Source organism: Aulostomus chinensis, chromosome 20 (assembly GCF_037954235.1).
Source record: "Aulostomus chinensis isolate RoL2024-O1b breed Wild chromosome 20, RoL_Achi_v1.0, whole genome shotgun sequence".
In the NCBI taxonomy this organism is placed as follows: Eukaryota; Metazoa; Chordata; class Actinopteri; order Syngnathiformes; family Aulostomidae; genus Aulostomus; species Aulostomus chinensis.
Genome location: NC_141339.1, coordinates 19,938,259 through 19,952,325, shown reverse-complemented (window position 1 = coordinate 19,952,325; position 14,067 = coordinate 19,938,259). Strand labels below are relative to the sequence as shown.

The 14,067-nt window shown below is 42.5% G+C and overlaps 1 protein-coding gene across 1 annotated transcript in view; it reads right to left on the bottom strand.

Annotated features, from left to right (window-relative positions):
* Nucleotides 1–10,815: 10,815 nt before the first annotated feature.
* LOC147243181 (MAM domain-containing glycosylphosphatidylinositol anchor protein 2) overlaps nt 10,816–14,067 on the bottom strand; it is a 135,286-nt gene continuing 132,034 nt past the window's right edge. Inside the window, exon 18 of the mRNA XM_086189142.1 lies at nt 10,816–13,108. Coding sequence (XP_086045268.1) covers nt 13,020–13,108 — 89 coding nt within the window. The 3' untranslated portion in view covers nt 10,816–13,019. The remainder of the gene's footprint in view (nt 13,109–14,067) is intronic.

Here is a 14,067-nt window from a genome sequence, read left to right as displayed (position 1 = left end):
ATTTATGAGTCCTTGAAAGGCAAAGTTCCCTTTCTGGTTTGAATATTGGTTGAAGTAAAAAGAGGAAAAAGGTGACAAGTGCTTCGACGGATGTACCCAGTGGCCACAACCCAAACAAGACCTGATTACTTCCTCCCATGACGTTTGCTCTTATCACATGACGCAGATGTCTCTGCCGATGCCAGCGGGCTCAGGTCTGTGATGAAAACCCCTGGTTATGCGCGGTGGCACCCGGTGCGAGCGCTGGCGTCCAGAGGGCAGGGGGATAAATAATTCAGCCCCAAGTTTTACATCAACATGGCTCAGATGGCAGCACATGAGAGGGATTAATTTATGCAACATCCACGAGAGGACAAGGAGATGTCTCAGAGCCATGAGCTGAGTGAGAGGAGCTCGCATGCGCGGATGCAGATTCCTGCTCATCGTGGAAGAATCACTAATTGCCAAATTACTGTCGGCTGTGACATCCTTTTATCCGTGATGCAGGTGACGAGGAAAGCAGAGCCCCCCCCTCCCACACACACACACACACACAAATCAAACCTCCACTGTTCACACTCAAAAATAGAGGTACAAGACAGGAGCAGTTCTCTTGTTACAGATTCACTTGAGGAATGTTCCCAAAAAGGCACATTTGTTGTCTTCTCAAAAGCACGTTATTGTTCTTCAAGAGGCCACGAGAACAACAGTTGACAAACACAAAGGGTACAGAATAATGCGATCGGCCCCCCTCAGCAGCAAGCATCTGTGTCCATTCAGCTACACCCAGGTACCTCTACTTTTGAGACAATTTCTGCAGTTAATTGATTAATTTTGCCTTTCAATCAAACTTTTGCCATACCATTAGTATCCTGGCAGAAATGGGCCTCCGCAGAACAGCCTCTTCCCAGACTGCTGACTGAACTTCTTGTTGCCATATCATTTTTGTGAAATGAGGGGGAACTTCTGCATCTTATTGGGGTGTTCATCTCAGGTGGAAAAGTCAACTGTTTAACGGCATCAAATCCCCTCGGTGCGGCTCCCTTTTCCGTTATTGACGAGGCTTTTTTTTCTTTTAAACTTTTTCCTCACAAGCCGTCTATTTTAATCATCCCAGCTAAGCACAAATTAGTTTAAGCATAACATGTGCTGATGGTGTATAGATGGAGGATGATTTTCTGTTTTAATTGATAATGTGTCAACGCTGCAGCGGGCGCAGACACAATCTCATGTTCGCCTGATTGACTTTGACAAAGCTAGCATAACTGAATAGATATTGTTTGACTGACGTCGGGGGGCCTGTCAGAGGAGCATTAGCAGACCATTAGCATTCGATGACATTTTCCCGTCCGCGCTGGTGGCCCTGTAAACAAAGTGCTGTTGCGGTGCATGGCAAGGAGAAAAGGGAATAGAATGTAATGTAAAATGGCATTGTTCAGTGGGTGAGATACCAGGTGCGCATTCTAATGCAGATCTACAAGGCAACCTCTACCTGGCTGAAACAGAGGAGGGAGACGATAAGGGAGTGGACGAATGGGACATGCAGCAGGGTAATTGAAAGTGCTTGGGATTTTAAAAGGGCAAACGCTACCAAGGGTTATCAGCCGCAGAAACAATCTGAATTTTTTTTTTTTTTTATGGTAGAACCTTATTATCTGGTAAAACAGGAGGTATGTCACGCTTCGCAGAGGGCGCGCAGAATAAAAGAGGAACATAAAGGCCCCAACCAAACTTTGGAGTGCCTTCAACACACTGTAAAAAATCCCTTTTAGCACCTGGTTTGGTGGCGCAACAATTGGATGAACACCTTTCTGAATGAACATGCTCCAGTTACTACCAGACGCTCCCTTCCCAGTTATTGTGTAATGCAATTAAGTGGTGTTGGATGTTTTTTTCATGGATCTGCACACACACACACACACACACACACACACAAGAGCTGGACAAAGAGTAAACAGGCTTACACCGCTGTTTCCATGCAGAACAAAACAAACAGGGAAATAAAGAGGTGCAGAACATGTCGTCATGCGTTTCTGATTCCCCATCATACAGCTGCAAAAGCACTGTAGGCAAAAGGCACATTGTCGCTGGAGAAAATTGTAAGGGCCATGTTTTGTCATGAGAGATTTCGGCACACATTCACACATGCGCGCCCACACATTCTGAACAAACACACACACACACACACACACACACACAATCTCAGCCTTCTCTAAATCAGTGGGCAGCCTCAGGAAAGCCCTGAGGCTAAAGAGAGACTGTTGACAAAATCTGCATTTCACCAAACAATAACCCTCTCTCCCTGTTCCCTCCGGGTACGAGGCTGAAAAACAACAGCGATTCCTCCACAACTGCTGGAAAAAATGCAACTACACACCTTTCATGAGTGTGCTCACGATGCGGAGGCCATTACCGCCAACACCAAGAGCCAAAACGCAAAGATCCACAGCACAGTGCAGGTTGTTGTTTTTTGTATTTTTCTTAAACTGGCAATGATGCATTTTGAAGATTTTTTTTTTTTTTTTTAAACGTTTGGTTAGCTTAGCAACAGCTTGAAAGCAGAGACAAACAGGTAAGCTAAAACTATCCAAGTGGATGGTTTGGTTTGTCATCGGCGTTCGCCAGAGGCAAAGCAGTGCCAAAGCTGTGGTTGATCAATTGGTGTACGTTTGCCAGTGATCAGCCACCTCTGATTGGAGAAGCTGTCGATCAAGAAGAGTGAGCCAGGTCATACTAATCCTGGGTTCCCAACTCAAATTAATCTGAAACACAATCTGGAGGAGCAGTCGTTTCAGATGGAGGGGGATTATCTGCCAGCTGGAGGAGGGGGAGGCATCACTAACCAATCGATTTGTTTCATTAATCGCTGAGAAGAAGAACATTTCTCAAGAAAAGAAATGATACCAGCTATCACCTGCTGTGGTTCAGGGTAGAAGCTCATTCAGTCTGGCATCTCTATCAGCTACATGCTCCAGGTAGGTGTGCAAGGCACCTTTGCACCATGAACTGAGGGAGGCGTCTGGTGAAGGCACCTTCTTGGTGCGCCGCACGGACCCACATTCATTAGCATGCAGAGCTCAGAGACAATGGCTTTATAACTCAATACATTGCAGTGAAATATCAAGATCTAGAGGACCAGCACAGCTAAATCCTGAGAGCGTAGTGTCTCTTAACTGTAAAGTATGTTCCTGTGGTTTTGATGGGTCGGTGTTGAACAAATTGCCTTTCTGAAGCCACCAGAAGACTTAGAAATCAGTGGGTTGCATTATTGCTTCAGGGTAGTCGATTGATATTGATCCATTGAGGAAGGATAACAATTTTTATATTCTGATGTATAGACAGGAGCATATTTCATCTGTCAGCAATCAGTATTTGGGTAAAGGGAACAATGCAGATGTGCGGTTGTACTGCTCAGTATCAAGACTTGGTCTGGCAAGCAGCCTGGCCAGTCCTGGTCCTGGCACGGTCTGCTAGCTGCGACTTGCTTGGAGACGCGGCCGAATCAACATAACGGATCGAGTTTGTTTGAACCGTACAACTAAAAAAAAACGTATAAATTCTTGGACTGTGAGGTTGAGACCAACTCCGCCTAAAATCACACACTGTTGCTTTTTGGTTTTGTAACAACTTGAAATACAAAATATCCAAAGTATGCATGAGTTTTAGAGGCGCGTGTAGTCACATGGTTGAACACTGAGTAAAGCTTCATGTCTGTCGAAATTAGTTCAATATGAATTATTCAACGTGAAGAATACACTCATTCTTATAGAGAGATGGATGATAAGATTATTATCGTATTACTTTCACGTCCATGACGTGACAGCCTGAGAGCTGCTGCGAGATAGGATCAGCAGGAGGGGGGATTGCAGGGTGGCATCACTTTCTTCATGAATATTTCAGAGTTTTACTTGGCCACCCTACACGGTCCCTCCCGCGGATCCAATCTGGCACCACCCGAGCCACAAACAAGTTGGTTTAGCTTAGTATACTGACTAGAACCAAAGGAAAATAGGCTAGCCGATAAGCGGGCTGACCAAAATATTGACATTCGTACATAGAGCATAGAGCGAATCAATATAGGGAAGGCTACGCATCGACGTCGAAGTAGTCTATGTTTATCGTGGAGCCAGGAATCAGGTTTACGTTAGTTGATCCTGGCACTGCTGAGTCACACTCCAGGTACAGCATGTATGTTAGCTGATGGTTCACCGTTAGCAGCAAACCCTAATGACAGCGGCGTGTATTTGTCTCAAGCTGGTGGCAAATCATAACTTTAAAAACCCAAAAGCTGGAATAGCATTTCTTGTGGAGCCTGTTTAACTAGGCATTGCGTACGTTTTCCCCTCAGTTTATAGACTAATGAACCAATCTGGTGTAGTTAACTGTTGCAGCAGCAGCAGCAGCAGCAGCAACTTTTCGCCAAATTATCCAAATGTTCAAGAAAAAAATCCTGATTAAAAGTAGATTTGCACATGAATATATTTCACACTGATTCACTTCCAGCACATCATACAACAGCTATTTACCCACCTAAGGTACTTTCTGTTGGATTTGCAGCTTTAATGTTAACGCTGGCACCCGTTCAGCGTAACCTTGATGACTTCCACCGACTGTAACGTCGCGTGTGTGCCCTCTGTTGGTAAAGAAAAGATCACGGTTTGTATTTCCATCCATGCTTCCTGAATGATGGGGACAAAACAACCAATCACAGCAGGTGAAGGAGCAACAATCAGAGCAGAGTCAGCAAACTGAAGACCAGCAAGAGCAAAAGAATAACAAGCTCAATTCTTGGATTCTGGTCCACAAACTCTCGTCTAGTTTCCATTTAGTTGCCATGTGAATTGAAAGCAAACTGTGTGTCGCAAAAAAAAGTAAATGCGTATCAGGTGCATTTTCATCGACTGGCTTCAAACTGTCAATCGTGTTTTGCTGCATCAGAGCATCTTTGAGAAGGGGTCTTCATCTTTTACACAGTTTAATTATGTTGAACAACAAACCCATAACAAAAATGTTGGGTGACATTGGGGGTGGTCTTTTTTTGGTTAGTTTTTGAGTGTGTGTGTGTGTGTGCGCATAGCAAAATTTATTGATATAAACCAGACTCATGCTCCCTTTAAATGCAGCTACATTGTATAAATTCTACATCTACCCAACTCATCTGCTGCGGCTCCTTTCCGTCTTTGTGCAAGTCTGTTACTTTCCTGCATATCAAAAAAGGTGAAAAGCTCAAGGAAAGAAGAAGAAAAATCATTAATTCTGCTTGTGTACTATACAGCCTCTGCTCAGGTTGCCACTTGATAAGCTTTGCTCACCCGGCAGGCTTCTGCTAGCTGACCTTTGGATGACTTTCAAGTCCCTCTGCACACCATTGTTATTCCTCAGTCTTTGCCTCAGATGTAATTTTCTCACCACAAATCATTCACATGCTTTCAACGGTTGTGCTAAAGGAGAAGGAAAGCAAGCAAGCTAGCTCCTCCAACTGGGGGGAGTGGGGGCTGTCAGAAGAACAATTTGCGCTACACAAAAGCTTTTGTTTCCAGCTCTTTGAGTGGAAGACAGGTGGTCGCTGCGGGAGTTACTTGGCTTTCTGGGGACAGAGGTGTCAAGTACAGGCAAGCTGGAGAAACAAGAGCATTTGTGTTTAAACACGAAACATATTTACAGAACAGTTTGTCCTGTTCTGTCTGGTTCTATCTTCGACACAATAGCCCATTTATGACGCCCATTTATTTGACAAAGACTGTAAAATATTGGTTTTCTTTATTTTTTTTCATTAGTTGCAGGTATGGCACAAAAAATGGGTGATAATTCCAAAGAAATACAGTGAAAAAGAAGCCTGATCATTATATAAATATAGAGCACAAAACAGAGAAGATTGACAAGTCTTCATTACAGGGTTTTTGGCACAGAACAAGATAAATAACATCATTGAAACATGTCTTTCTCAACCACTTTCCAGGGATCTTCTCAAGAGCGAGCCAACATCTTCATTTTGCAGTCATTCTTGCGAAAAATGACCGGAAATTTAAAAACGGGGAAGTTGTGTGAGTTTAGAGAGGAGGAAGCCATCAAGAAGCAGCAAGATTCACTCCAACTCCAGAGAGAGTTGGCACCAAGAGTTTTCTCGAAAGGTTAAGATGTCACCGCGAGCAGCCATGCCATCAAATGGCAATATTCTCCTGTGACAGTTAAAAGAAATGTGTCGAGCTTTTCCGGTTACTTAGTGAGGCTGCAGCCAGCTTTGGAAGTCACTCACTTCCTAGTCGCTGTGGAGATGAAACTCATTGCTCTTAACCGGCTATTTTGCTCTTGAATAGTTTTCAGCAGAGTGGTTCAATATGAATGTTAAAATCCTACGTATGTGCACTTTCACTGACAAAAATCACAGTGACTGCCATTGTCGGCGGTGATGAATAATGCGCGTCATAATGATCTCTTTCTTCTTGATGCCAATTCTTTTTGCTGAGTGATACCACAAAAGCAGCGTACGGTGAAAATGAGGGAGTCCAGCTGCAATTCTGTCACGCAAATGGAACTAAATAGTCGGGGAGCAAAAGTGCGATGAATGTGGCACAAGGTGACAGAGCCCTTCGTAGGTTTGAACGGAAAATGAGAACATTTCAGGCCAGATTGAGATGTTGAGACTATTCCTCAGAGACCCTTGATCAGTAAATAATTGCTAGAGTTGGGGCTGAGCGCAACTTTTTGCTCTAAACAAAGAACTATTTGCTCTTTCTTCATGACCTGATCATCAGAAATCAATTGACATTAATTTCAGCGATGCAACGAGTAATAGGAATATATTTGAAGCATTTGAAAATAAAATAAAGACAGATACATATTCGGAACTACGTCTTTCTGTTAAAAAACCCTCAGGTAGGCATTTTAAAATTTCATTTAAAGCATTAATAATAATGTGTGTAAGACTAAACAAGCGTAATCTGGAAATAACAATGAAGTCGGAGGAGGCGATACAGTGAAAATTTGGATCCTTGTTTTCCATGGTGGGCACAATCCCTGGTTCAACAACATTCTCGAGGCTGTGGATCTTGTTGTTCTTTACTTTAAAAAAACAACAACAACTCAAAGAAACTAATTTAATAATCATATTTCACAGCAGAATAATAATGCTTCTTAAATCATGATCAGGCCTGGAAACAAACCTATTGTTTTGGATGACAAGGACGTAACGTAGCTTGACGTTATGGAACAGGACAAAGTCTTCTGTCAGGTACCAACCGCCGCCCCCCCTCCACCCAGCACGTTACACTGTTGACAGAATTTGTGTGCCCGTCACTCCATGCAGCGTCCTAACTGAATTACAGTGACACCGTTTCTGCGGTGCGGGATGTAATGTGTTAAAATTACGAGGCGAGACCTCAGAAATGCTCTGTTAAGAGGTCGGGGACACGTGGCCTACTTTCTGTGAGATCTCCCTGGAATAAACCAATCAAACAGTTCATGGCGTCAACTGCAATCGCTCGGACGGATTCACCCTGGCTCCGGAACTTCCTGGCATATACTAAGAATTTCTTTAAACGATTTTATTTTCTTGAAGCTGGAGCTTGCACGTGTTCAGTTTAACTGTATTCAACTCTCCCTGGTAGCTCCCACCTTCTGGTTTCACTCTCAAAACACTGGCAGGTGTCTTCATAGCACTGAAGAAAGACCGTGTCACGAACAACCGAGTGTTCGTGTCTCGGGACAGTAACTGTGTGTGTGTGTGTGTGTGTGTGTGGGGGGGGGGGGACGACTGATGGGAAAACAGTGCAATGTAACAGTTGGACTTTGGAAGGGCAGCCCGAGTCAGAATTTTAGCCAAATAGATAATTACCTCACCTAGGGAGGTTATGGTGATCGCCAAAGGGAGTTAGCGGCAAAGGACATCATGTTTTTGGGTGCTTTTTTTTTTTAGCTGTTGGCAGGTTCATGCAAAAACTATGAGGCAGATTTTTACCACACCTGGTAGTGGGCCAAGGAAGAACCCACATCATTTAGTAACAAAGCCATTTAATGTAGTAAAAAAAAAAAGCCCCCCCCCAAAAACTTTGGCTGAGTTGATCTTGGTTGAATTTTGCTCTCTCTGGAGTTGACCACTTAAACTAGCTAGGACTCTTATTATTATTATTATTATTATTTGCAGAAAATATTATTACAAGGTATGCACGAAGTAGTACATTGTTTGAAATACATTTTCTTCAAGTGCTGTGGTCAGGTGGTTCCGCTCACAGTTTTGACTCAGTTCGCCAAGGAACTGGAGAATTAGCTCCAACACACAGCACGGCGTGTTGCCGCAGTTCTCGTAAATTTGCAGTAAGAACCTACATAAACTGTGACGGACCACATTGTTTAATGCTACTCATTTTATGGTATCACTGCAAGCACTGGGCAGAGTCATCGATCATTCATATATTTGTCAAAGCACAAATGGAATGTTCGGAGTTGAACACAAGTCATTGTTTGCTTCCCCGATATTCCAGGACCTCACAATTCACAGGTTTGATTTATTTCCCTTAAATTCAATCAAGAGCTACACATATAATTTGTTTTACTGGCTGGCGCAACGTCAAACATGTCATATTATCAGCAAAGAAAGAACTACGTTATAAAAAAGAAACACTATTACCGTCTGTGTGCTGCAGACTGCATCCCTCCCCTCACCTAATGGATATTGCCTTTTTCCATGCAATAAAAATCGACTTGTGTCATTTGTTTTCTGCTGTGTTACAACAGGAAAAGCAATTTCCACTTTACAATGTGACCAGTGCCATGTAATGCAATGCAATACAACCAACTACAACACCTTATTCATAATGTTCCGCGTTAGTTGAGACTGTAAGCTCCAATATCCCAGTTTGAAAAATTTAAAAGGAAAAGTTTGACATTGTCTTAAAGGTTTTTTTTGTTTTTTTTTTAAATAACACCACTCATGAAATGCCTTGGGCCCAGGCGCACCACCGCACACCACGCCTGGAGATGTAACAAAAAAACATTTGGCACACGTAGAAACGTTCAGCTCCCGCCTCAAAAGTAAGCCAACATCAGACGCTTGAAATATCTCATTTTTCCTTGTTAGTTTATGAACTTCCACAACTACAGATGCCTCTCATCAACAAAAGTCAATAAACAGAAAGAAAACTGTCACGGAGTGTTTACATATTCAGAAGTTGTTAATCCCCTACATTTTTACTTTGAAGTAGCTTAGAGGACTTTTATCAGGAACTAGAAGAGGGCTGAGTGTGTAAGCTACTCACAAGACTCATATCCCCTTAACACACAAAGGGCAGACTTTAAGGTGTGTGACTTCGACAGAAATAGAAATCAAGGCTATGCGAGGGCTGTAATACCACGGAAACAAACAATGACTCATTTTGCCGTTGTTTTCCAGTGGTGGAACTCTGGGAACTTTAAGACAATATATTCTTCAGTCAAAAGGAAGTGTTGCGGTAAGGAATTAAAGTATTAATACTAAAAATAGACCTGCGCTTAAACTAGGTCTGCTTCTAGAAGACTAACATGGATACGAGTTTAAAAAAAAAAAAAAAAAAGGCAGTGTGCAGAGAATTGACAGTCAAGAGAGGGAACTTTTAAACTTATCAGCAATAGTTTAACATTTCATCACACCGTTGGAAAGAGTTAGATGGGAAGATCTGTCATATCTGTCCCAGGTGCTACATTGCTACATCCAGCCACTGGTTAGTTTAGCTAAACTCAGATTAGAGCAGGGGAACTCGCTAGCCTGACTCTGTCCAAGCTAACACATTTCACTTATCAGCATCTCTATAAGCCAACGACTTACAAAAGATCAAGTTACGCATTTATTGAAACAATATTTAGTTATTACATGCATCTAAACAATATTAAATCATTATTGTTGCAGTGTTAAGTGGAAGTGAGCTAGACTAGTTTTGGGCTAGCATGATGACGACCTTAAGTCTTCACTGATAGATAAATGTCCATATTAAAAAAAACAACAACACTTTTTTGGTTTATTTACAGATTAAAGAAGAGATGTATAACATAATCTGAATTTATGAGGTGTTTTAAATGGTACTATTATCTCTTTAGACAGAGTTTAGCTAGCAGCTTCCCACTGCGCAGTCTTTACGCTAAGCTAACGCGTTAGCTTCATATCAACTGTTCGGATATTTCCACCTTCTTTTCTAGACCTCCCCTCAAAAGCAAATGGAAAATTTACAGCCTCTGACAGGAATGATCTAAATAAAGGTACTTATTTGTGTTCCTCCATGAAGTCAGGCTACTAAAATATGCTGATTTTCTATTGTGTGCTGGAGCTGCGAAAGGAACAGTACTCCAAATCTCCTCCGTCTATTACACTCGCAACAGTGAGGGGCACTTTGGCACTTTTCACATACCGGTGGAGTTCCACCAAATATTCTTGCGGACTTTTCTGGACTCACCTTGGATGCAACCAAGAACAACCTTCCGGAAGCCTCTCGCCGACAAGAGCACACAAAACCTTTATGTTTCAGTAAAACATTACATCAAACTCTTAGAAAACATCTCCCCTCAGTACTGCATACATTCATGGTGATCTGGGCCTTATGGAAATAAAAATGCTCTTAAAATGGAATGGACATTTAGCAGATAATACCGGTGTTCTACCGCTGTGATACGACTGTCATGGTGCCCTGAAATGCTGGTCATTCTGCTCTGTTTTGCTTGGCATATTTATCATCTTTTCATGTATCAGTTTCTTATCACACCTATTGTACACAGCTCTATGCGCACACATGTAACATGACCCACTCGGACAAACCCAGGCATCCACTGAAGAGGCAACATACCACAACAACAACAACAACAACACCCCCCCCCCCCGAAAAAAAAGAACAAAAAATCTAATCCGCATTTTAAATAGTTCAAGATTGACTTTCATGTTCTGGTTGCGCTGTAACGTGAATGTATCAGGTAGAAAATGATCAACTTGTTAAACGTGTGCCTGAATTTGCATGAGTAGGTCATGTATGTGCAGAGGAATATAAAATGGATTTTATATGTTGAGACCTTTAAAACCGTATGTTGTGCTTCCTGTACTCCAACATAAAACATTTATCATAAACCTTTTGAATAGAGCTTCTTTAACATTTACAAGTTATACAGTTACCAAATTGGTTTACTTCTTAATGCTTCCATCAGCTTTGATACTTCAGCGATGCAAGGGAGACAACAAGAAGAGAAAGGAAGTTAAGTCATCTTCAACAGAAAAAATAAGAAACAAGACACAAGTCCTCAAAACATTTGTCATAACCAACAATGAACGGAATTTTTCATTTTCTTGTTTTCTCATTTTTACAATACGTTTTTTTAAAAACCCCGCTGGTTAAGGTTATGGTCTCAGGTAGATCTTCCACAGTCAATCTTCACAGTTTGTGTAAAAGCGGAGAAACATTCTCGCTAGAGTAATAAAATATCATGACTATTATGGACATTATTATCTTTTATTCTCATATTGTTCCATATAAATGGTGGAGGATAAGGGTGAGGCAGATCACCCTGACGAACAGTCCCAAAGTTACTCTCCCCTCTCCTCCCTGTACAACGCAATGTTTTATTCAGCAGTTGTTCTTTTCTTTTGTTAAAAATGCTCGCCCGCAGGGAAGAATTATGGGAGAGAGAGAGAGGGGTATTCATTCGACGAAGTGTCTTTATCCTCCTGTATGATCTTAAAATGTCTTTTTGCAAAAAAAGAAAAAAAAAAGAAGGAAAAAAAAAAAGAGAGATAGATCCAGAGCCTCACTTTCACTGTTCCTGCTGCTTTTTTTTTTTCCCATTTGTTCCCAAACCTGTGCTCAGGGTCTGCCAGCTCTGACTGGTTGGCTGCCCTCACATTGAACTGTGTGTAGGCTTCGGCACATGCACACACGCGCGCGCACACACACACACACACACGCGCGCGCGCACACACACTCTCTCTCTCTCTCTCTCTCTCTCTCACACACACACACACACACACAAACAGGCAACTATCCAACTATCCGATCCAGGCGTAGAACAACAAACATGCCCTCCCGTCAGCACTTGTGGGGCAAAAGAAACATGTAGAAAATAGCCCATCAGAGGAAACATGAACAGAGACGTGTTCGATGTTGATTAACACCCAGGCTCACGATTCGGTTTGTAATCTGAAGGCACTTTGTTTCATGGCAGAAAGTAAAGTGGCTTCTTTTTCTCAGGGGGGGACCGCTGACTGAATCTGTGTGGCAAGCCTCACTCATCGCATGCATCCTGCCTGTTCCTCCTCTCTCATCCCTCCATTTAGAATCTCGTCCCCTCACGGACTTTGCCCGCCAGGCCGGCTCTCTACACCTTCTACGTTTATTACTCTGCCACCATACCATGGGTTGGCCACTTGGACTCGTGAGCACAGTGTAAAAAGATACATAGGCAGCTACAGGGGAGTAAGCAGACAGAACTAAAAGTTGCCAGAGGTCTTGATTTTCTACAGTACAGCACCAAGCAGATAAAGAATTGCTGAGGTGTGACACGAGGCTGGGGCTTGAGTGAAAAACAAGTGTCTGTGATTGGCATCTGGTGCAAGAAAATGAAGATACACAGAGAAAGGTCTGATTTTCATGTGAGCAGGAAAAATGGTATTTCCTCTTCAAAAAGCCAGCAGTGTCAGTATTCCGCCGCCTCCCAAAGATGTTTTCGTAACTTCATAAAATTGTTTTTTTTTTTTTTTGTGCTTTACAAACTGTCCTCCCATCGATGCGTGTGAAGCCAAAACTGGCCCATCTTTGCGCTCGCGAAGATGATCCGAGTCCCGCATCGAGGAGTTCTGTAAAAGAGGTCTCTTTAAAAAAAAGTAGCGCATCTTCTTTATTACTTTTTATGTAACTTTTCAAATCCCGATTTTTTTTTTCTTCCCTTTCCTTCATTAGTTTCCATCCTTCCGCAGTCCGTCAGGGGACCCTTGCTGCTTCCAGGATGCATGAATCTTTGGTGATTGGATGCCGAGGGTATAGCTCACAGACGGTGGGTCTGAATGTTTGCCTCTGAGATGAGACAGAGAAGGGTCACCTCTGACCTTCCAGTAGAGTCATTACCAAGGTGACGCATAGCAGCCATATATGGGAAGATGTGGACACGGCCATGGCACTGAGATCTACGATGAGACACAGAAACAATCAGAGCTATCGTCAGACACACTCCTGACACAACGTACAGAGAGCTGGTTCGCATTTCTCGCCCGAAAGTTAGATGAAAGTCATATAATCAAACCTCAATTCAAGGGATTATTAGATTAGCTTTTCATTAACAGTGGGGACAGAAGCTAGCTAAGTGGGGAGAGAAGCTAGCTAAGTGGGGACAGAAGCTAGCTACGTAAGTGGGGACAGAAGCTAGCTAAGTGGGGACAGAAGCTAGCTACGTAAGTGGGGACAGAAGCTAGCTACGTAAGTGGGGACAGAAGCTAGCTAAGTGGGGACAGAAGCTAGCTAAGGTCACCTTGTGGACTGCTTCTACTGTCCATTACAAATATCCAGATATCAGATTCATACTGTACTTCATCCTCAGAAAGATATTCAGTAGCGTAGTGACTTTTTGCGTGTGCTATTAAGCTAGCAACAGTAATTTGCTGACATGTAGCTAAAACACACTGAATGAGAACGTTTCAGGGGGAAAAAAGGAGGCAAAACTGCACCATTTAGCTTTTGAACACCTAATAATAATTGTTTTGTATCTTTTTAGCTACATGTAGGTATGTTATTAGCACTGAAGCACATGTTTGTGTCGTGTTGTTATGCCCTGAAGCGTCCGCTTTCACAGTACGATGCATTGTCTGTTAGCAATACTACCATGCTGTTTTTGATTTTAAAAAATTATACCAATTTTGATTCGCGCCGTTACCAAGGTCATGTCTTTCTGTTGTAAATTTTAGAACTTTAATTGGCTTTGGAACCTCGCTAAAGGACTTCAGTTGAGAAATTAGCCAGCTAGCAAACACTGGCACATACGCAGCAAGGCTCTGAATCCCAGGTCGAATACTAGCTCCTTAACTCTGTCGAACACAAGTTTAACTATCATTGTATCGGGTTTTTTTGGCCACGACGGAGACGAATTCCT